The 20,989-nt window shown below is 44.8% G+C and overlaps 3 protein-coding genes across 3 annotated transcripts in view; all 3 read left to right on the top strand.

Annotated features, from left to right (window-relative positions):
• The first annotated feature begins 1,429 nt into the window (after positions 1 to 1,429).
• On the top strand, positions 1,430 to 6,233 carry LOC115597371 (ras-related protein Rab-15-like). Its single transcript, XM_030443216.1, has 7 exons — positions 1,430 to 1,650; positions 4,179 to 4,239; positions 4,338 to 4,398; positions 4,491 to 4,568; positions 4,750 to 4,839; positions 5,122 to 5,187; positions 5,305 to 6,233. Exons 1-7 carry the CDS (start codon positions 1,527 to 1,529, stop codon positions 5,461 to 5,463), a joined length of 639 nt encoding a protein of 212 aa, XP_030299076.1. The 5' UTR covers positions 1,430 to 1,526; the 3' UTR covers positions 5,464 to 6,233.
• Positions 6,234 to 6,286: 53 nt separating this feature from the next.
• gpx2 (glutathione peroxidase 2) lies at positions 6,287 to 8,723 on the top strand. Its single transcript, XM_030443217.1, has 2 exons — positions 6,287 to 7,024; positions 8,008 to 8,723. The coding sequence occupies exons 1-2, from the start codon at positions 6,803 to 6,805 to the stop codon at positions 8,359 to 8,361; spliced, it is 576 nt and encodes a 191-aa protein (XP_030299077.1). The 5' UTR covers positions 6,287 to 6,802; the 3' UTR covers positions 8,362 to 8,723.
• Positions 8,724 to 10,441: 1,718 nt separating this feature from the next.
• Positions 10,442 to 20,989, top strand: part of LOC115565963 (signal-induced proliferation-associated 1-like protein 1) — a 40,482-nt gene continuing 29,934 nt past the window's right edge. The window contains exon 1 of the mRNA XM_030391665.1: positions 10,442 to 10,606. The gene's annotated coding sequence lies outside the window, so the exon portion shown is untranslated. The remainder of the gene's footprint in view (positions 10,607 to 20,989) is intronic.

Here is a 20,989-nt window from a genome sequence, read left to right as displayed (position 1 = left end):
TGCACATGACATGAAACAGTGTTTACTTTGAGGGGTTTTACACATTTTACATTGGATTTTAAAAAGGCTGTATTATGATTTTTGATGTAAATATTTAGCACTTTGATCGCTTTATGTGGTAAATAAAAGAAATTCATGACATGGGATAAAGTATTCTCCACCAAAGTTGTGTACCAGTGGTGTGGAGGAACACAATATGACAATGACAAAGTTGATATATTTTAAAAGTATATATTTTTTTTATATAAAGGGAAACGTTCCTAGGTGGGCGGGGTTATGTTAGAGACTTTGGTCTCATGACCTCAGCATTTATGACACCTGGCTGCAGCTCAACCTGTATTGTTAGTTTAAATATTGAATCTAGGGTTGAGCTCAGGGTGATGAGTCCCAGCTGACACTCCCACTGCAACAGGCTGCCTCTTCAAGGATGCAGGTTGTATGATGCCTTCAGGAGCCGTAGAAAAATTCCATCACACATAGTCAGTTGAATTTTATTACTATAGCACATTTCATACGGGGGAATGTTCTGAAAAAAGTAAACATCTTACATGACAAAACCACAATAATGGCATTTAAGATAGAAAGATATAACATAGACCCCATCCACGAAACCTCTTGCCATAAGAACAGTTTCTTCCCATCTGCAACAAGACCTGTGATCCCCACTGACCCCCCTCCACCTTCACTTACATTACAGTAATGTAATTTTTAGTCACCAGACACTTGACCTTGCACAATCCAGCTCAAACGTTTTGCATTACTGAAAAAATCTGGTCCTTCTGGTCACACCTTTTTAAAATCTCCATCCATGCCTTATTGTCCATCTATATTTTTCTATTTTTCATCTATATATATATATATATATATATATATATATATATATATATATATATATATACATATATGTTTTGTATTGTATCGTTTTTGCACCTGCAGACCACAGCAGGTTCACCACTCTTGGCAATCAAAGCAATACTGAGTCTGATTCTGATACTTAAAACCATGTGAGATAAAAACATAAAATAGAACACATGATGAGAGGGTAAGACAACAAAAAGGAAATCAGATAAAAGGGCGTTATTATTGACATTGTTGAAAAGTAATGATAACAACAGCGGCAATCATAATGATAATAATGGTCCTGATAATAATAACATGAAATGTATAATACAACTGACAACTGTATCACTTTAAAAACTAAAACAAAGAAACTAGGGAGGCCTTGACACAACAAAAGGCAAAGGTGATGCATTTAACAGAAGCTCAAATGTAAGTCAATTAATCAGCATTGTTAACGTTCCTACAGTCTATTTTACTCACTAAAACGAATGATTGAGTAACCTGTTTTGTTTCTCAAAAATAGATACACAAAAAAAAACAGATTTACACTTCCTCTGTCTAAAGCATGGAAGTTTCCGAGGGGGCCATGAAGGCGGCACGCGGCCACGGTGCGGTGATCACATCAGCCGGCAGCTCCATGGAGGAGCGCTGCTCAGCTTGCTCCTGGGTTTTTTAAGTTTGTTGTCATGGCCAAACAGTACGACGTGTTGTTCAGGCTGCTCATGCTCGGGGACTCGGGGGTCGGGAAGACGTGTATGCTGCGCCGGTTCACCGAGAGTGAGTTTGATCCCTCGCATATCTCCACCATCGGTGAGTAAAGTCATCCAACAAGTTCTTTAAGTGACGTCTGTTTCCAAACTCATCCTATGGCTCCGTGTCGGCCACCGGTTGAACCAGACACACAGCACTGAATACTTTAAAGTACTTTTTAACTTTTTTTTTTTTTTTTTTCATTGCACCCTCAGAACAATTTACTGTAATTATCCCTTTAATTCAAAGTGTCTAAGCAGGCCCTACTTAGCTGGAAGGATTAGTGCAGACTGCCCTCAGGCCAAAACTGCCCTGAAAAACAACCATGTCCACAATAGTTGCAGAGCCAAAGTTACCACTGCTGTGCAAAAATAACAACATTGTCTGATGGAGATACTACAAGGGTGTAGAGGAGGTCTGAGAAGGCAGGTCTGTGAAATGTGTCACAGTAACAATGGAGAGGAAGGTCAACAGGAAAGGAAACATCACTTTCTCTGCCCCTTAAACTTGAGGATATTTGATCCTGTTTATTAGTGCTCCTTTCCTGCCTGATAACTTGGAGGAAAAAATGGCGGGGCTGTTTCTATTTTCCATGGCGGACTTAAGTTTGTTGTGACTGTAAGAGAAAAGAGCTGTAGCGTGGAGTATTCATGCAGAGTGAGAGGGCTTTACGGAGGGATTAAACCTGGTTATATGAAACAAAAAAAAAAAGGTCATGTTCCAGATCTGCATCCTTGTAACAGTGTTGTGTTTCATAGAGAATGTGTGCCGCAAACAACACATTTGAATTGGAACACAAGACTAACAGTCATGGTGCCATCTGGACAGATCCAGGAGCAGCTTCATCGACAGGGATGAACGTGATCGGTCTGGGATGCGCTACATTTTCTGATTCACTGTATTCTCTGGATATAGCATCTAGAAAAAAAAAAAAAAAAGACGTGTCTGCTGGCCGTTAGAGTCATTCAGTAATTTTGTTGTTTCACAGCAGAAGTTAAGGAGGTATAACAAATTGGAGTAGTACAGCGGGGTGTAGTTTACTGCAGCATTATGAATGGAATGATCGGCCAACCAACTGATTATCCAGCTGACAGGAAATTAATCTGCAACTACTACGTTTATTTACATTGTCTTATATGACATCAGACTGAAACCTCCGGGTTTTGGACTGCAAGTCAGATAAAAAAAAACAGGCGAGATGAAGAGGTTAATGAAAGATGTCCTTACCTTTCACCAGTGGCGTGCACAGACTTTTTGAAGGGCAGGGGCGAAAAGAAGGGCACTTTAGCGCGCGTTTTGGCTCCCAAGAGGGCACTTTAGCGCATGTTTTGGCTCCCAAGAGGGCACTTTAGCGCGTGTTTTGGCTCCCAAGAGGGCAGTTTATCATGTTTTAACCAGCCAAGGGGGCAGTTTAGTGTGTTTTGCCAACCAAGAGGGCACTTTGGCATGCTTTTTTGGCTCCCAAGAGGGCACTTTAGCGCACATTCTGGCTCCCAGGAGGGCACTTTAGCGCGCGTTTGTCAACAATTGGGCCACGAGGGGGGGCGACTGGCCCCCCCCTTGTGCACATCACTGCCTTTCACTAGGATTTATGAAAGTGTGACGGAAACCTTGCATGATTCTGTGACAGTTTTACACCAAAAGATGAATTGAACACTCAAGGAAGTAGGTCCCAGGGGGAGGCGGAGGACTAAAAATAATGAGCAGCTGAATAATTATTAAAACATTTCATACCTCATGTAGTGCAGCATACTGCAATCCATAGGCAGAGAACTACAGATGCCGTAAAGTTGAGGAAAAAAGTGTTTTGAGTGTCAAGCTGGATGTCATTTTAGGATGATCATTTTATTCCAGACATACCATTTCCATAAAACCCACACAGCTCCTATAAAAATGGAAATGCTGCACTCTGCCTTTGAACGATTGTCACCGGATGCTTAGAGGACCTGCGGTATCCACTAACAAAATGTGTTTACTCAGCTTTCCTGTCCATTTCAATTTTTTTGTCTAGGACATGATCATTATTTACAGTGTGAGCTGAAAGGACTCCAGTGTTTGTTGTCTTTCCTAATAGGCCGACTGATAATGATACATAAATGTTAAAATGAATACATTTAATGAAATTACATTTAAATAAACCTTCACCACACAAAATCACATGATCTGATAATACCCGGTCATCACTTTTCCCCTCTCCATTATGAATTGATTCAGCTTCTAAACCGGAGGAGTGATCACAAGCGACACATTCACGTTGTTGGCAGCCACATGTGGTAGCTCTCCCTTGTCCTGTTACCTAGTGGGAAATAAAAAAAAAACAAAAAAACGCTGCTCACATCGGTTGCGGCGTCCTTGTGGAGACACAGTGATTTAAAAGTTGACACTACGCCGTGCCTGAGAAACTGTTCATTAGGCCATAATGGTGTCTCTGGGCAACACTCACTCACACAAAAGCCTGTGTAAAGTACCACAAAGCAGGAGTCGCATACGGCGGCTCCACTTTGCAGTTGCTTCACACGCCGTCATGATGTGTCGACCCTGATCTCTGTGGCATAAAGTGTAATTGTCTGCTTTCTTTCTTTTGTCAGGCGTTGACTTTAAAATGAAAACGCTTGAAATAGATGGAATCAAGGTGCGCGTGCAGATATGGTGGGTCGTACTTTATATCATTTTTGTTGCATTTACAGTAAGCCGACGCGCGTAATGTGTGATCGTCTCCCGCTGACGTGTTTTTGTCTTGTTTGCAGGGACACGGCGGGTCAGGAACGATATCAGACCATCACCAAACAGTACTACAGGAGGGCACAGGTGAGAATCCCTCCATATGAGCAACCGATGGAGTCCAGTTACCTTCATGTGCTACTGCGGAACTCATTCTTTAACTGTTCTCTGTTCTCTAGGGCATCATCTTTGTGTACGACATCACATGCAAGTCGTCCTTTCTGCACCTGGCCAAGTGGGCGAGCGATGTCGACGAAGTAAGACGACAAGCAGTCTCGTTTCGCTCTCTTGAACTTGTTGCCCTTCGCAGCGAGCCAGTGTTTTGTCGCATTACCTCTCTCAGTGGGCTGTTTACATTTGCCGCGCACCCGGTGGCTTAGTGCGAGCGACAAGATGATGAAGTTCCTTATCTCTGTTTCCGTCGTCGTTGTTTTGCAGTGTGCCCCCGACGTGGTGCAGAGGATACTGGTTGGGAACAAGTGTGATGAGGAGCTCATGAGGCAGGTGACAACGGACCAAGGAAGCAAGGTTTGATAGAACCTTATTTTGTGGTTTTGATTTGTTATCATTTAGTTTGTTTCTACTTATTTATATTTAACGTGGTCTTTGATGGATCACGTACTGTGTGGGATTTTATAGACGTACAAAATGATCCAAAGTTCTTAGTAGAGCATTGTTTTAAGTTAGAAAAATCAGTTTTTACTACTAGAAAATGATCAAATTGTGATACAAAATAAAAAGACAATGAAAATAGCTACGAAAGACCTTTTGTCGTACACATTATTTACCATATCCAACTGGATCCTGCAGCTAGCAGAGACCTATGGGATGGACTTCTTTGAGACCAGTGCCTCCACCAACAGAAACATCAGTGAGGTAGGACAAATAAACTGCTTGTCACGTTGTAAATGTACACAAATATTACAGGGAACTCCCTGTCGCTTGCTTCTTTTATTATCTGTGTGTTGATTTTGCACTACTTCCTTCCTTCAGTCCTTCACTCGGCTGGCAGAACTGGTGCTGCAGGCTCACAAGAGACACGTGGACGTCTTGTTGGGATCTCTGGACGATTATCTGGAGACGGCTGCTCTGGAAGAGGAGAAAGGTGGTCAAGACGCCGAGGACAACGCTCAGAGGAGCTGCGTCTGTTAGAGACCGACCACAGTGCCTTGGCTCATGCTGCAGCTAAAGACACTGATCCGCCTTCCTCATAGATGCTGTGACCTGTTGGCCCAGAGGGCGCAGTTAGCAGCAGCAGCCAGCAGAGGGCCAGTTCTGTTGCATGATCACTGAACTCTGTAGCCAGTGACGAGAAAAATCCACAGTGCATGAGTGGCTCTATCAATGCACACACTCTCTTCATTTTCCATGGTGAAATGCACTATACGTCTATTCAATCAATTTACTCTATTTCATCACTTTTTCTTTGTAGTTACTTTTTTAGAATTCGATACCCAGGACACACATCTACTGATTGATTGGTAACGTGTGGCTCCATATCAATGACATCTGTTTTTTAAGTTGCAATGAGTGCATTCTCTACAACAAGGTAGCCAGAGGACGGAGCTGAATTATTTACACCTCGAAACTCAAGCCAACCCGGGATGGATTCATTTACACAATGGACTTACTTCCTCGAGGGCGACGGTGTTGTGCCATGTTTAGAGACCTTTCTGACTGCTGCACGTGTTTATTTACCACCCTGAATGTATGCGTGTGGTTTGTTTTATCAATGTCACAGACGAGCCTGCTGTATATTATGCATTCAAGCAGTGTTACTGCTGCTTAAAGTAATGTCTTCAGGGTCTGCCGAGGTGCCACATATGATGTAATTTTAATGTAACTTTTCGAACTCAAGGATGTCGCAGAATATCAAGTAACGTGTAAGTTAATAAACTGACATCGACGTATTTGACAACAAATTCCGAGCTGTGCTGAGTCACTATGTTTGGAATGAGAGTGGAGTGAGGTCCACGGAGAGTTCGCGCGGTGGGTTCGTTCATTTTTTAGCACCTGTTGTGAAAGACAGGCGATCACATGCTAAATTTTTGATGTCTGAGAAAACGGATACATGTCCTGAAAGCCAAACGCATGACAAAATGCATGCTCATTCCCACAACTTTCTGAAATGAGGACGTCAGAATGATGACGAATGTTCCAAAGAATTCCAGTGATTGAAAGTCTGACAAAGGAATTATAAAATGTAAAAAATGTTCAAAGCTTTTCCTCCAATAGGACAACACCACATTTTGTAAATCATGCAAAAACTACTTCATATTCTTGTGTGGCTTTACAATCACTTCCATCCATCCATCCATCCGAAACTTGTGATCGGTATCGTGTGTCGGGTGTGGATCAGTTTCCTGCAGAGACATTTGACACCCATGAAAAGGCAGCTCTCTGCCCCGGGTGAGTCAGGTGACCGAGCAGCAAGGTACAGTCGCACGCCGAGACCCCGTCTGCATCCAGTGTGGAAGCACAGGGAGCCGAGATGACGTTCATCGCCAAGACCTTCTACGACCTGAAGGCCACCACGCTGGAGGGAGACTCGGTGGATTTCAACGTGTTCAGGGGACGGGTGGTCCTGATAGAGAATGTGGCCTCGCTCTGAGGCACCACCACCCGGGACTACAGCGAGCTCAACCAGCTGCAGAGCAAGTACCCGCATCGGCTGGTGGTCCTGGGTTTTCCTTGTAACCAGTTTGGCTATCAGGTAATTCGGTGTGACACAATGTGATGCAAAATCGCGTAAAATTACCTTGTATGCTGATGATTTTGTACTAGTCCTGTCAGACCTGGGTTAATACGAAGTTCTGGAAATGTAGTGCTTTCCACCTGATTCCAGGAGATTCAAAATCAATTTAATTCCACTTTAAGATACTTTTAAACATAATTTTGAGCTTTTCCCAGTGTCCTAGCTAGGCCAAGCTTCTCTCTGAATATTCCACCATGTTTGCTTTGATGATTCCCGTTGTATTAAGAGCCCAACCGATATATCAGTCAGCCTCTTTCTGGCCTCTCCAGAGGCGTCTCAGGAGATTTACAGGGCCAGGGGCAAAAAAAACAAACAAAAAAAGGGCTGCTGTATGTAGTGGGGCACCTTAGAGGGCACTTCATCATATTTTATCGACCACAGGGGCATCCAAGAGGGCACTTGGGGGAGTATCTATGTATATGTTATCCGATACGTTCCGATACGAAAATGATTGTTACGGAATGAAATGCAGAAAAAGATGCTTGATGTAATTACTCATCAAATGCCCAGCCAAGTTTTGAAGTTTCAGTGCGCTGATGTCATTGCGGACAGTAAAGTTTATGTAAAGCTGTAAAATATCCTGCCTTCGTTACTTACGTAAGGTTGTCCCAAGTGCTTGATAACCACATTTGAGGATCAGCGTGTTTGTGCATTCTGCATGTGTATGCATGTAGAATATCTGCTGATGCATCACTATCAGGATTTTGTTGGCTGGTCTCTAATTGTATTCACACATAACTCATGCGTCACTGCATAGTGTGCAAACTGCTTCTGCCTAACATTCTTAGGGAGTGATTTTGTTGATGATTTATGATTACTACAGTGTAATTCCCACCGTAGCCAAACAAAGAAGCAAACACTGAGCCTTGAAGCCTGTGCAATATTGCTCTGGATTGTAAAACAGCTGGACAATATGAAAAAAAGGTGCTTGTGCGTTGCAGGAGAACTGCTCCAATGGCGAGATCCTGAACTCCCTGCAGCATGTGCGTCCAGGCGGAGGTTTTAAGCCCAGCTTCACCATCTTCGAGAAGTGCGACGTCAACGGAACAAACACGCATCCGGTCTTTGCCTACCTTAAAGACAAGCTCCCCTACCCCGACGACGACCCCAGCTCCCTCATGCAGGACCCCAAGTTTCTGGTTTGGAGTCCCATCAACAGGACGGATGTCTCTTGGAACTTTGAGAAATTCCTCATCGGGCCAGAGGGAGAGCCCTTTAAAAGATACAGCAAAAAGTTCCCCACCATCGACATCGAACCCGACATCCAAAGACTGCTGAGATTAACTAAGAACTAAGAATAGACTTCCACCTCTTAATGACTTCCCATCCATCACAGTCAAAGCTGATACGCTGTCCTCCTCGATTTTAAGCCTTAATAAATGAGGGTGATATTCTAAAAATGACGAGGGAATATTATCTGAGGCCTTGTAAGTGCTTAAGAGCAGCGGAGGAATAAATTTAATAAAATATGAACGGAACAAATGTGGGTATTCTTCAAAAAATCATGACTTGAAAAGCCAGTCCTTTGCCTGTCAGTTTGTGTCATGTCGTGCGCTAGCCTGGCCAGCAGATGGCGCTGCTGAATTGATCATACAGGCAGATAACTTCTGTCAGGCTTTGCCCAAATTAACATTCACAGCACACACGCTCACAAAATGTTTGCACTGGAATAAAAACCCTAAAAACCAATATGCTCTCCCGCTGATGCATCTTTTATTGATTGGATAACATATATGCCGAGGCACCTGTTATAAAGATGTGTGCCTCGGATGCGAGGTTGACACAAATGGATGTTGTCATGTCTGGAACAGCTCTGTGTGAGCATCCTAATGAGGCTTGAAATACAGTAGGAAGGGGAATTATAATGCGTGTTGTCACGGCACACTAAGACAACTCCTCTGCACCGTGCATCCTCCAGCCTGCTGATTCATTCTATATTCTGTGCATTCATTATGTTTCCCAGTAAGATCTGCTGATCCCAGCTGCAGGGATGCTTTACAACCATGGTGACACCTGCAGACGAGCCCTAAATCATGCGTTTGGGAAAGCATCAGCCTTGCCAACTGTGTAATGAGCTCTTATCCAGCTTTAATTTCCCATGCACAGTATGTGTTGTTTTTGCAAGGTCTGCAGATTAGCAGTGGATTTTCTGCACATCCACTCACATCCACATCAGCTGGTGATGTCGGAGCCACAGGCCACACAGGCCGGGCAGTGCCCTGATGTCTTTGGCAGGTTGCTGCAGAGACAGCAGTGAAACACCAGGTCACCCAACACTGTTTTATTTGCTGTTTGTGGACAGCCTGACTGTCTTTGCATATCACATTTAAATATTTGTGTTGTCAAGATGCACAGGGAGATTTGATTTCCTGCAAGTCCACTGGTCCATGGTTGACATTCAGGTAAGTAATGTTGCCTATTAGAAGGCAGCAAATATTAGAGGAGGAATGCCAGGGGCATCTCCTCTGCAATGCTCCCCTGCACACACAGCTTGCAGAAAAAAAAAACACCACCAAAGATAGTTTATGCTGGAGCGATGAATCACTCAATTCCATTCCTTGAAAATAATGAAACCAATTAAAATAACAGAATAAAACATAGAGTTATAGTTTCCCGTCTGAATTTGTATAAAAACTGGAACACACATTCTAACTCAATCCCCGGAGAATACTTTATAACCCTGCGTGTGACAGAAAACCACAGAGATAAGATTCACTTCAACTATCGTCGAACAGTTATTGAAAGTTTCATAGAAAATCAAATCATCATCATAATAGGATAACTGTTTTTGTGGTGAAATGTGGAGGACTCACTACCTGGGGAAAGTCACTGCTCTGAAGGGCACGGTAGGCTGTCTTCTTGCACACCGTGCCAACATGGAGGGCGTTTCATCCTGTTTTATATATCATAGGGCACTTTTACATACTTTATTTGCACTTTATTTTTCAAATCAGGTAATTAAAACACACACACACAAACACATACATTTTTAACAAAGAATACTACAGGCCAAAAACTAAATCAGTAGATAACGATCCAAAAAATATAGAAATAAGCTACATAAAAGGGAATATTACTAAGAAAAAGACATGTAGTGAGCAGGAGCCACGGAGAAGATGCTGTAAGAGCAAAAAAAAATGGAGGGTGGCTCGCGTTATTTTTCATAGTTTACGACCCATTTTTCCCCACACAGAGTGAGACCTCCTCATGTCGCCCCTTCACTTCGTGCCTACCAACTACAGGTGAGCACTGTTGCCACGGAAACGTTTGCTTCCCCCTCCTCCACCCCCTGCACCCCCACGATACCTTCTCGCGAGACTCCGGGGCACGAGGAGAGAGAGAGAGAGAGAGAGAGAGAGAGCGAGAGAGAGAGAGAGAGAGGAGGCTGTATGAATGATCTCATCCCTCCAGCAGCTGCATAGCGCAGCGAAGCGAACGCGTAACTTTTCTATCAAACTTCGGAGTTGCCTTCCCGGAGAGAGAGGCGTTTGTTTTTCTCGGAGCGAAGACACGTTTTCCCCCCTCCGACAGCAAAACAAGGTAAGGGAAAGAGCGCTGCGCAGTTTGTGCGGGGACTGTGGACTTGCGAGGGACCTTGTTATGAGTTGAAACAAAAGGAGGAAAAAAAAAAGAAGAAAAAAAAAGAGACCCGCTCGGTGTTGTGTGACATCCAAAAAAAAAAAAAAAAAAGAAAGCTCGAGGCAAAGAGGGAGGAAAAGGTGAGTCCGGAGCCATGTGGAAGCAGCAAGGGTGCTGCTCGCGGTGGTACAGGGTGGCTTTACATTAACACAACATCTGTGTGGACAAAGCACATCATTGTGCCGTGTGAAGGTGCAGCGGGGAGCCAGTGCGCAGTCAGTCAGTGCCACTGTGTCTCTGCCTGTCTTCCTTTTAACTCACAGGGTTTGGTGGTAGACGAAGAAAACCGACGGTCGTAGGCAAAAAAAAAACACACGCATGTATCCGTTGCGTCGTTGCATGTGTCAAGGGCATTGTTCCCACCACTGCTGCTGCTTTTTTTTTTCTTTTAGAGGAGGCGGGGGGGCACGATTCACAGGTGGCAGCATGCACAACACATATAGGATGATGTGTGAGGATGTGTCCTTGTGCAACTGCCACCATCAGGAAAAATAAAAAAGGAAAAATCCAGGTGTTTTCCACATGAGCAGGGATTTCAGGCAGGTGATTTTCCTTGTGCCACATCTGGAGCTCGGATTTGTTTACAGCTTTTTTTTTTTCTTTTTATTTTTTTTTGCCCTGCTCCATCATCTGGCAGGACAGAGTGTGCCAAGCTGATTGGATTCAACCCGATCGATATGTCGTGTTGAATTCCACTGGTCATTGTTGATTCTCCCCCCCCTCACTGTGCTGATTTATTCATGTTTACTGTTTGGGCATAATAACAGAGGGCTGTCTCATGTCATTACAGTGGCGGACACATGATTAGGAAAGAGCTGGCAGAGCATCCAGGAAGGCAAACGCAAGGGCTGTTTGAATAGTAGCAACCGGGAGACGGTGCCAACCTTTCAAAGTCCAAATGGCACCCCTTCCAAAAGGTGCGACATGTAACAAGCCAGTTTCAAGTATGCATGGGGGAAAACCATCGGGCTTCCCTTTAACTGACGTCTCGTAGTGCCTGCTTCAAGTGTCCTTGCTTGTTGGGGAGTTGGATAACTTGGCATGAGTCAGGTGAAAAAAGAAAAAAGAAGGAAGCTTTGGAGTTTAGCTCTGGGCAAGGCTCAAGGATTTTTAGCATTCTTGATAGGCTTAGCTGACCCACTGGTGGGCATGGCTGATCACACAGCCCCGCACCGGTGAGTCTGATCTCAGCTTTGTCCGGCTTGCTCGCTCCACTTCGCAGCTATTATTCACACCAGGACCGGCTTCTTGCTTTCTCTGATGGGATTTCTTCTTGAGAATTAATCTAACGCGAACGCAGCAGCTTTATATATATCACTGCTGGGGGGGACGGGGGCGCATGCAGGCTCTGTTTTAAGTAGGAATGCCAGAGAGGGCCAATAAGTCTTGTTTCTTTAATGCTGCAAGAGGACCAATTCAAGGTTAAGATAAGACACGACTGGGTGTGTCTTTTTTTAAAAAACATGTCATTCAGAGAGACTAGTCTGCGGCCATTGCGGTGTGAAAACCTCCCAGGAGAAACAGCTCATTGACGAGACAAGTCCAAAGATGCAGGGCTCCAGGGTGTGACTATCTTGGTTGCACATGCACCCACAAATCTAATTGGTGGCACCGGTGCGCCTGAAATGTTGCCAGTTGTCGCGTGCAATTTTGAGTGAAGAAAAACATGAATGCACAACTTTATTCCCGTGTACAACCACTCCTTAAGAAAGTAAACAAAGCGCCTTAATGAAGGGACGGTGCGCCCAATTTAAATAGCTAGGCGCACCAGTGCAGCCAGTGTAAAAAAGTTGACCCAGATCGCTGTTTATGCTGCAGAAACGCAATTCGGGGTTAAGATAAGACATTAGTGGGCGCGCCTTAAAACGCCTTGGGTACACATGAATTATGTGCTGGTACACCTTAATGATAAAGTTATGGGCACCAGTGGCAGCTACTGTGAAAAGTTGGTGTGGAGCCAAACTGCTAAACTGTGAACACGGCTGTCATTTCGTATAAAGTGCTTCTCACGCTTCTCGTCAGGATAAATACTCCTCCCCCATGTTTTACTACCGAAGGCCAAGTGTTTCTATTTTCACTTTTATGCAATCATTATTCTCACATTTGCAACAACAATTGTTATTGTGCTCCATTTGTCGTGGTCTCCTGTCAGAGGTGCCCACACGTTCGCAGGGGGATGCTTCCTGTTGCTAAGTCGAGCTCATGTTTTCTATTGTCTGTCCTGCCTCAGCTCGGGGGGGGGGGGGGAATGGTTTGAGAAAAGATGATAGGCAGCAACAAGAGGAGCATTGTGTGGCTTTCTAATTTGTTTGGAATGTGCGTGTGTGTGTGTGTGTGTGTGTGTGTGTGCCGCAAGTCCACTAAGTGGCCATCGCGAAAAAAGCTCGAATTAACTGTTTGCATTCTATAATTAATGAGATTCATTATTGTCGTGATTTAATTCTCAAGTTCAGAGTGAGTTCTCCCGTAAGATCTCCTTTCCCAAGCGTCTTGGTTTACACAACGTTTAAAGGTTACGCCATTTCTCGAACTTCCTGATCTCCCCTTTCGGAATCTGTGTAGCACCACCTGACTGCTGGCTGCTCTTCAGCCTGTGCCACCTGCCACCTCCACCTGCTCGCCCGCTGTCTTACAGACCAGACGACAAACTAAAAACAGACCTTGCGACGTGACCCGGGGTGATCTCGCGCATCAACACAGCCGATGTCAGCTACAAGGCCGATTTCTTCATGCTCGTTTCTTTCCGTGACAGACACTGGAATGAGTCACGTATTTATGAGCTTTGACACAACCTTCAGTAATGGCTTGATGTGCAGGGAAAAAAAAAAAAAGGGAAGCTCCGTCAGTTTTTAACATGAGGGATGTGCCTGACCAGCATTAGTCAGCCCATAGTCAGAAGTCAAATGACTTGATGATAACATGGCCTCCAGCGCTTTTTTTCCCCGGTGTGGGTGTCTTTTTCATCATGACTGGGGGGGGTCGATGAGTTTGACTGTAATGAGGTGCGATGACGGGTCTGCGCTTCCTGCTTGCTAAACTGTCGGAATGCTCCGTCTTTGTCTGGATCGGACGGTCTACTGTATTCCAGCCAATGGAGGAAAGCGGAGGGCTCGGAAGCTACAATGGTGATGATGTAATCCCCCCTTTCAGCGCACTGTCACAGAGTAAATGCGTGCAGACAAAAGGAAAAATTCCCCTCCTTTTCACCCCACCTGCCACAAAGTTTGGGGAATTCTGACCTCGCAAAAAATGCAAGGCAATTCCGGCTCTGTAATTATCCATGCGGGAGCTTCTGTCTGTCGGTTTAGCAGAGGAACAAGTACCCACATTGCAAAAAAAAAAAAACTGGTCTGGGCCAGTGGCGGGTCACAGAGCCCTCATGCGCTCTAGACACAGACGTAGCCAAATCTCAGCCAATTGTATGACTATAGCTTGACCTTACTGTGGCCTGATGTTGGACTCAGCACTCATTATTGTTCATGTTGGGGAAAAATGAGCAACGCAACATGCATATTGGACCAACATGGGAAATTTTGATTACCGGCTATTTGTAGGAATAATAACAGACAAAAATATGTAGCCAAATTGCTTCAAGCACAGCATTTACTACCTGTGATACAGAAGGCCCTTTTTTCAAAAAATAATATGTTTATTGCTTTTTTTCCCCTTCCATTTGAACACAGAACAGAACAGCTCAGCTCAGGCATGACATGACAAGATTAAAAGATGAGGGTAAAAGACACGGTAAAATAAGAATTACATAAAATAATGAAAAAAGTCAGCATTATGTCCATCTCCAGCCTCCCTGCCCCCAAAAGTTACAGGAGGGACGGAAGCCCGTTGAAAGTTGGTTTGCGATCCACTGATAAACACAGAGACGGGATGTTTCTGCCTTTTTTTGGGAGGAAGATGACACAATTTTCAATTTGCAGTACATGATGTCCCGTAAGGCGTCAGAGAGGAGTGAAAAAGTTTGAATGCATCAAATGTTATTACAGCTGCGGAATATTAAATTACCCATCTCTTCTCACTGCATTTAAGCCTGTCTTACCCTCAGGTTATGGGAGCTTTTTAAAAAAAAAAGCAAAAAAAAACCAAGGAATAATTGTTCATCTTAACACTATCAGCCTTGAGAAGCAGGTGATTATTGGTTACGATATTGGCTGGAAAGAAATCCATACCGTGCATCTTTTAAGAAAAAGGGATTTAGGGATTGGAAATTTAGACGTGCTGGCTACTAATAATTCCAAAAGGACAATTCCAGTCTGTATAACTGATTGCTGGCGTTATCTCTATACTCACAAACCATCATTTGGCAGATCAGGACCACATGCGGGAGGGAATTCATAGCTGTATTTTGATACAGCTATGAATTTTGATCTCCTTGATTCCGGTGAATTTGCATCGTATGGCTGGAGTATGGATCCAGATCTGGACTTCACCTGACTAACAGTTTGGGACTCCGTTTGGTGGGCTGTTCCTCATAAGCTCATGATGAAGCAAAATCTCTGTGACTGGTTTCTGTCATCCTGCTTTCAACTTCCAACCCCTAAACCAAAACCCACAGTCATGCAGGGATCAGACACTGCGTAATTCCCCCTTTTGTGCTCCCACTGAACCTTATACGCGCTGAAAATAGTTACAGACACGACACGGCGCGGAGATCGGGAGATGGAGGAGGGAAAAAAAAATTAAAACCTTTAAGACAAACAACCACTTAGCTCAAAGAACTTCAAGTGAGGGGAAAAAAAAAATGTTTCCATAATGAAATCTGGGGTTCTGATGATGTGCTGCTCCAGGCTATCTTCCCTGCCACACGGCGATGACGTGCCTTGGTATTGTCTGGACATGTCTGCCAGTTGCTACACTGTTCCCTCTGTTTGGCCTGCACACTCTCACTGGAGCAGATTACAGAACTCTCGCTCTGAGAAGAATCAAAACATCCAGCAGAGTTACAGGCCCGTGCCCCATGCAGAGTCTGTGTGGGCAGCGGTGGAAAATAATTCCACATACAAAAAAAAAACCACAGAGGTTTTCCTTTTTTTTTTTTGCTTTTGTCCCTCCTGTGGACAGAAATCTGAGAAGCAGGCAGGAATGCGCAAGGGCTTGGTCGTGGCTGAGCTCAAAACAGATCTCAATGCGTAGACAGGTCTGTTCAGCCTGTCCTCATTCCTGTTCATGCTTACAACTGTTTTCGTTTCCTTCAGGAGACCGCATTCGCCGTGTGACGTGTAGTAAAACAGGAATGCTGGCACACGAACGCACCGTGTGAGGTTCCCCCCCCCCCCCCCCCCCCCCCCGAACACTCTTGTTTTTAAAGTTTCCCAATATAAAGAAAGCCTTCTCGCTGTATGTTGCGCTTTATTTTCCTGCGCTGAAACTCAAAGAAATCCCCTTCTCATATTTGCTCCCCAAAAATTCCACATCCTTTCCTTTGGAACCAGGGAATCCATTTCCACCCTGTGAGTTCCTGCTTTGCACTGAGTAGAGCTCCGGGGGAAGAATGAGACCACTGTGAAGCAAAGGCTTCCTTTGTGAAATTCAGATGACTTTTTAAAACAAACACAAGTTTCAAGTGAAATGAGTGAAGAGTGGAGGAAAATTTCCCACTGTCACTTTTCATGCACTCTTTTTTTGGGCATCAATACCTCTGCCTTTAACAAAACAGAGTGATGTTAGAATGATCAGGCTGTACAGTGCATTAACATTACACTCTCTGATGAATCAGGCCACAGTCTTTTTTTTTTTTTTTTCCATGTTGCTCCAGGTGCAAAGGGCAGATAGGGCCGGTTAATAACAAACATGGCTGCTTTCCCAGCCTTTCCTCCCTCGCTGCCTGTTTCCTGTGTGTTTCATTGATGTATTCCTGGATACCCTGCCTACAGCTCTACAGCGTTGGAGACACATTTGAAACTGAAAGCTGTCATGTAAATATGAAGCCGGGCATGTGATTGAATGGCGCATACATGCAGGGGCTCTGAAAGTTCAATATTTAAGTGCGATTATCGATGTACTGGCAAGTATCGATATTTTTATCACGGCAAAACAGCAGATGTTTTAAACAGACCCCGCTGCCACTGTCACTACTTCATATTTCCTCGCGGTGTGAACTTAATATGTTGTTTTAACTTGAAAATTCAGCCCGATGTCCCTCCGTATTTACCCTGTCGATTGTGATGACAGTTGCTGATCAATCAGGAAGCCCTGAAGTGAATCCACATTTAAAGGACTTTTAACTTGGAGCAAACAGTTGTGCTTCCCACCCTGAGCGTGATGTCCGAGGTAAATGGCCACCGTGTGCATATGGTCTATTGTGGTCCATCAGAAGCTGGGGGGACTTCCCCTCTTTGTACGAACTGCTCCTTAAGTGTAAAACAGTACGTCATAATGTTAAAAAAGATAACTCTTTATCCCTCTGCTGAAAAGGCTTCGCTAAGCAGTGATCATTACCGTAAGTGCAAGGGAGAAGGTCAGGTGTCGTTGTTGCCATGTTTTTGTTTACATATTGCTCATACTGGCCTTGAATGCTGATTAGGAGGAAGCCACCAGTGGCTGTTTGCTGCTACAAAGAGAAAACCTGCACCTGTGCCCCTTTTGCCTCGATTTTGAAGAGACACTAGAAAAACCTTTATCGGGTGTTAAAATGCACGACACTACTTACGCAAACACTCCGAAAGATGCAGTCAAGGGGGCTCACAGTGAGCGCCAGTCCAAACGAGCATGTTTTCCTCCTCTGTGACTTGTGGGGATGCAATGTCCTGATTAATGCCAGCCGGGGGGGATAAAAGAGGGGGGCGTGTTAATTGCATTCTGCTTCACTCTGTATCTGCGAACCAAGACCAAAACAGAAACGGAATTACTGGGACAGATGTTCATTTGCTTGCCTTTTGCTCTCATGTATTTTAAAATGGGTGTTCTTTTGTGTGTGTGTGTGTGTGTGTGTGTGTGTGTGTGTGTGTCTTTATTAAAAACGTCCTGTGCTAATGACTAAAATGATACGTGGCTTGCGTCTAACTGGCTCGGGCGTGTGATAAAGCACAGTTGCAGAGCTGGCTGGAGTGTCCCAGTACGTGCAGTGCAGTGCAGTGCAGTGCAGTGCAGGCCGGCGGCAGCAGCAGCAGCAGCAGCACTTCCTGCAGGTTTGCACAGTGATTTTCTGGCACAGAATGTGATTTAGCAGGGCACCACTGTTATGCAACACTAGCTGACTTATCGCAGTCCAAATGACTCTGTATGAATTGATTAACTCTGCAGCCTGACTGTTTATAATTGGACTGGAAGTGTACTAGGCTATGCTCTGGACACGTGCCAAAATCAATGACTGGAAATGGTTTACGTGTGTTTAACTTTTCCTACGCTTTTGTTGTGGATTTAGTGTCCTCGTTGAGCCTTTTCCACATGCAGAGCTGTGCTTAGGAACTACTCGCCATTTCTGTCAAATAATGCTGATTACTGGGGCGCCATTTAGCTCAGTTGGTAGAGCACGCGTCCCATGTGCTGAGGCTCTGCAGCGGACCCGAGTTCGACTCCCGGCCTGGGTCCCTTTGCTGCGTGTCACTCCCTCTCTCTCTCTCTCTCCCCGTTTCCTGTCATATCTTCAGCTGTACTATCAATAAAGCCATAAAAGGCCAAAAAAAATACTTAAACATTTTTTTTTTTAAAAAGCTGATTACTGAGGCACACCTGAGCTTTCCACTGAGTCCTCAGTGGGGGAATTAGGCTGCCCTCCAAGCTGTAGGGGACAACACAGTCGGCCAGGCTCCTCCAGAGACATGGCAGAGAATCCCCCTGAGGGTTTCTGTGAGGATAATAAGCCCTTCTTCCCTGCGCTGCTCCTCATGTCAACTCACACTGAAGCTTTCCCCCTGTCCCTTGCACTGCAGCCCCCGCGTTACCTTGTTAAATTGCTTACCTGGCAAGATCCTGTTCTTACATTTCTACTTCCATTCTGCAGACCTTAAAGGGTTAATTACAGAACTGTACAGTACATCTTGTGCACTCAGCACACAATGAATATCTAGTGGCAGTGCAACAGCTATCTGGCCAAAGTGGGGGCATATTAATCAAGCCTTCACCTTGAATCTGGCCTTCCAGGATGGCTGGCCGCTGAGCATCCTATTGTCTTCTTACCGTCACTGATAGTAGTCTGTTGGAAATCTTTACACAGATGCACGATCCCATTAGGGATGCACCTATTCATCTGTGCAGTCAAATTAGTTGATGTGCTTTACCCTGATTGCTGTAGAGGTGAATTTGTTGGCTGATAGATCAGTTTGACTGATGAAAATGAACTCCAAGGGATGTGTAGAGCATCTTAGAATGATAGATAGATTTGATGATACTCTCTGGAGGCCTTTTAAATAGCCTGTGGTCAATGCTGCTGCTGCTGCAGTGCAGCTCGTGTTGCCGGTGTTTGCTCAGCAGGGTCCTGACCCTTCCCAAACTGTCTGATCAAACAACTCTTCTCCCATAACCTCACCTTGCCACAACCTGTCCAGACGGAGCAAACCAACATGTAATTTCAGTTTTCCATTCTGATAATGCAATTTCAGCAACACAGAGAGTTCTTTTTTGTGGGTTTCAAGTTCCCCAAGAGCTATCTGTTTCTCTGTTGCTGACAGTGTTTTCATTGTTTTTTCCTGTCAGGCTGTTATCCGATCTGAGCACTCGGCTTTATGTGTCTGTGTTTTAGCAACAGATACAGTGTAGCTGTCGCATGGGTACGTAGGCTATGATTTTCTCTCCAAACTTGATTATCTCCTAGTTTTGTGCTCTACCTTGGTAAGGGGTCGTCTCATCGTAATTCTTCCTTCGTCGCTCGTTTGCTATCTGTGTAATCAGGCAGAGGATGTGAGAGGACAGGCCCGTGGACGACTTCCAAACATCACAGGCGTCTGTCATATTGACACCTCTGCTGTGAGAATCTGTTAGGCTGCTGTCAACTGACCTTGCTGCACATCCGCGGTTGTACACTAACTGCTCTCCCCCCGGCCATGTCCTCATGTCAAATCCACTTTTGAACGTACTCATGCATGTTAAATGGGATGGGGTTTATGTTTTGCAGTTGAATACACAGTCATAAACACAAAGAAACTAGACTTGCAAGTAAGTATAACATGGTCCAAGCACCCAAACGTAACAGACTCAAGACAATTGGGAAGAATGAAAAAACAAGAATTGCTCAAAAGGCCTTTTTTGCGCCTCTCACCTGACATGACTTATTCAAACAAGCAACCAACGTCCATCATCCTGTGGGCACTAAGCTCAGGGTTCAAAATACAGGGGAGCTACAGGTCGCTCAGTTTAGCTGGAAAGACACCTAATTACCTCCAAAAGCCTCATTTGAGAAATTAAGGGGAGTAAAACAACTTTGCAATACTGACATATTTTTCGGTCATTTTATTGTCCCAGGCTAAACAGTCTGTGTATGAACTGAAACATGCTGATAGTATGTTTTTGGACATGCGGCTTTAGTCACGTATGCTCGGCTCTCAAGGGCATGGGCCAGGGCAAGGGCTCAGCCCCACCCCTAAAAATAGGAGCAGTAATTCATTTGCACACTGCCTAACATGCTCACCAACTAGAATTTCAACATTGATTAGTTTGTTTCACAATGGGAACCACATGTTTGGCACTGTCATGAAAATGTTTGCACGCTTGTTGTCTCTAAGCCCGATGATTTTTAGGAATTTTATCGACTGCCTCCATTTTACTTCCACTGCTAGTAGTCACAGCGGTTAAATGGCTGTGTTGGCCTGGGCCCAGCGAGTGCTGGCACCGAAGCAAGTGACCAATACTGACTGATGACCGCACACATCCACACAGCAAGGTGCCCTGGCATGCATGGTGTCTGACCACTGGATTCCCCCAGCCTCCAGCAGCCAGCGGTGACCGTTAGACACTGACACATCTCATCTCCGGCACCGGTCTGCACACATCAAAACACCATGATCTAATTGACATTGTGATTGACGGCTGTTGGCCCACTCCGTTTATCTCTGTCCGAACTTTCCTACAACTCCGCTGCTGCTGGGGGGGTGCTGTGACATTGATCCAGTGGAGCAGTCAGAATGAATCCGCACATGCTAGATGGATAAAAACGTGCGAGCAGCACTGCAGGCTCCGATTTGTTTTGCTCTCGAGTGCCTGTGATACCACAATGAAGTAATAGCGGGCTTGAGAGTGTTTGGCGGGCCCCCTGGCTGAGCCCCATCCCCCTACTTCTGGCACGTGGAAAGGCTGAATTATAGACAGCAAACGCACAAACTATTCACTCAGCCCTCC

This window comes from Sparus aurata, chromosome 16 (assembly GCF_900880675.1).
Source record: "Sparus aurata chromosome 16, fSpaAur1.1, whole genome shotgun sequence".
NCBI lineage: Eukaryota > Metazoa > Chordata > Actinopteri > Spariformes > Sparidae > Sparus > Sparus aurata.
The sequence above is the reverse complement of the archived record's forward strand: the minus strand, read 5'-3'. Positions and strand labels throughout refer to the sequence as shown.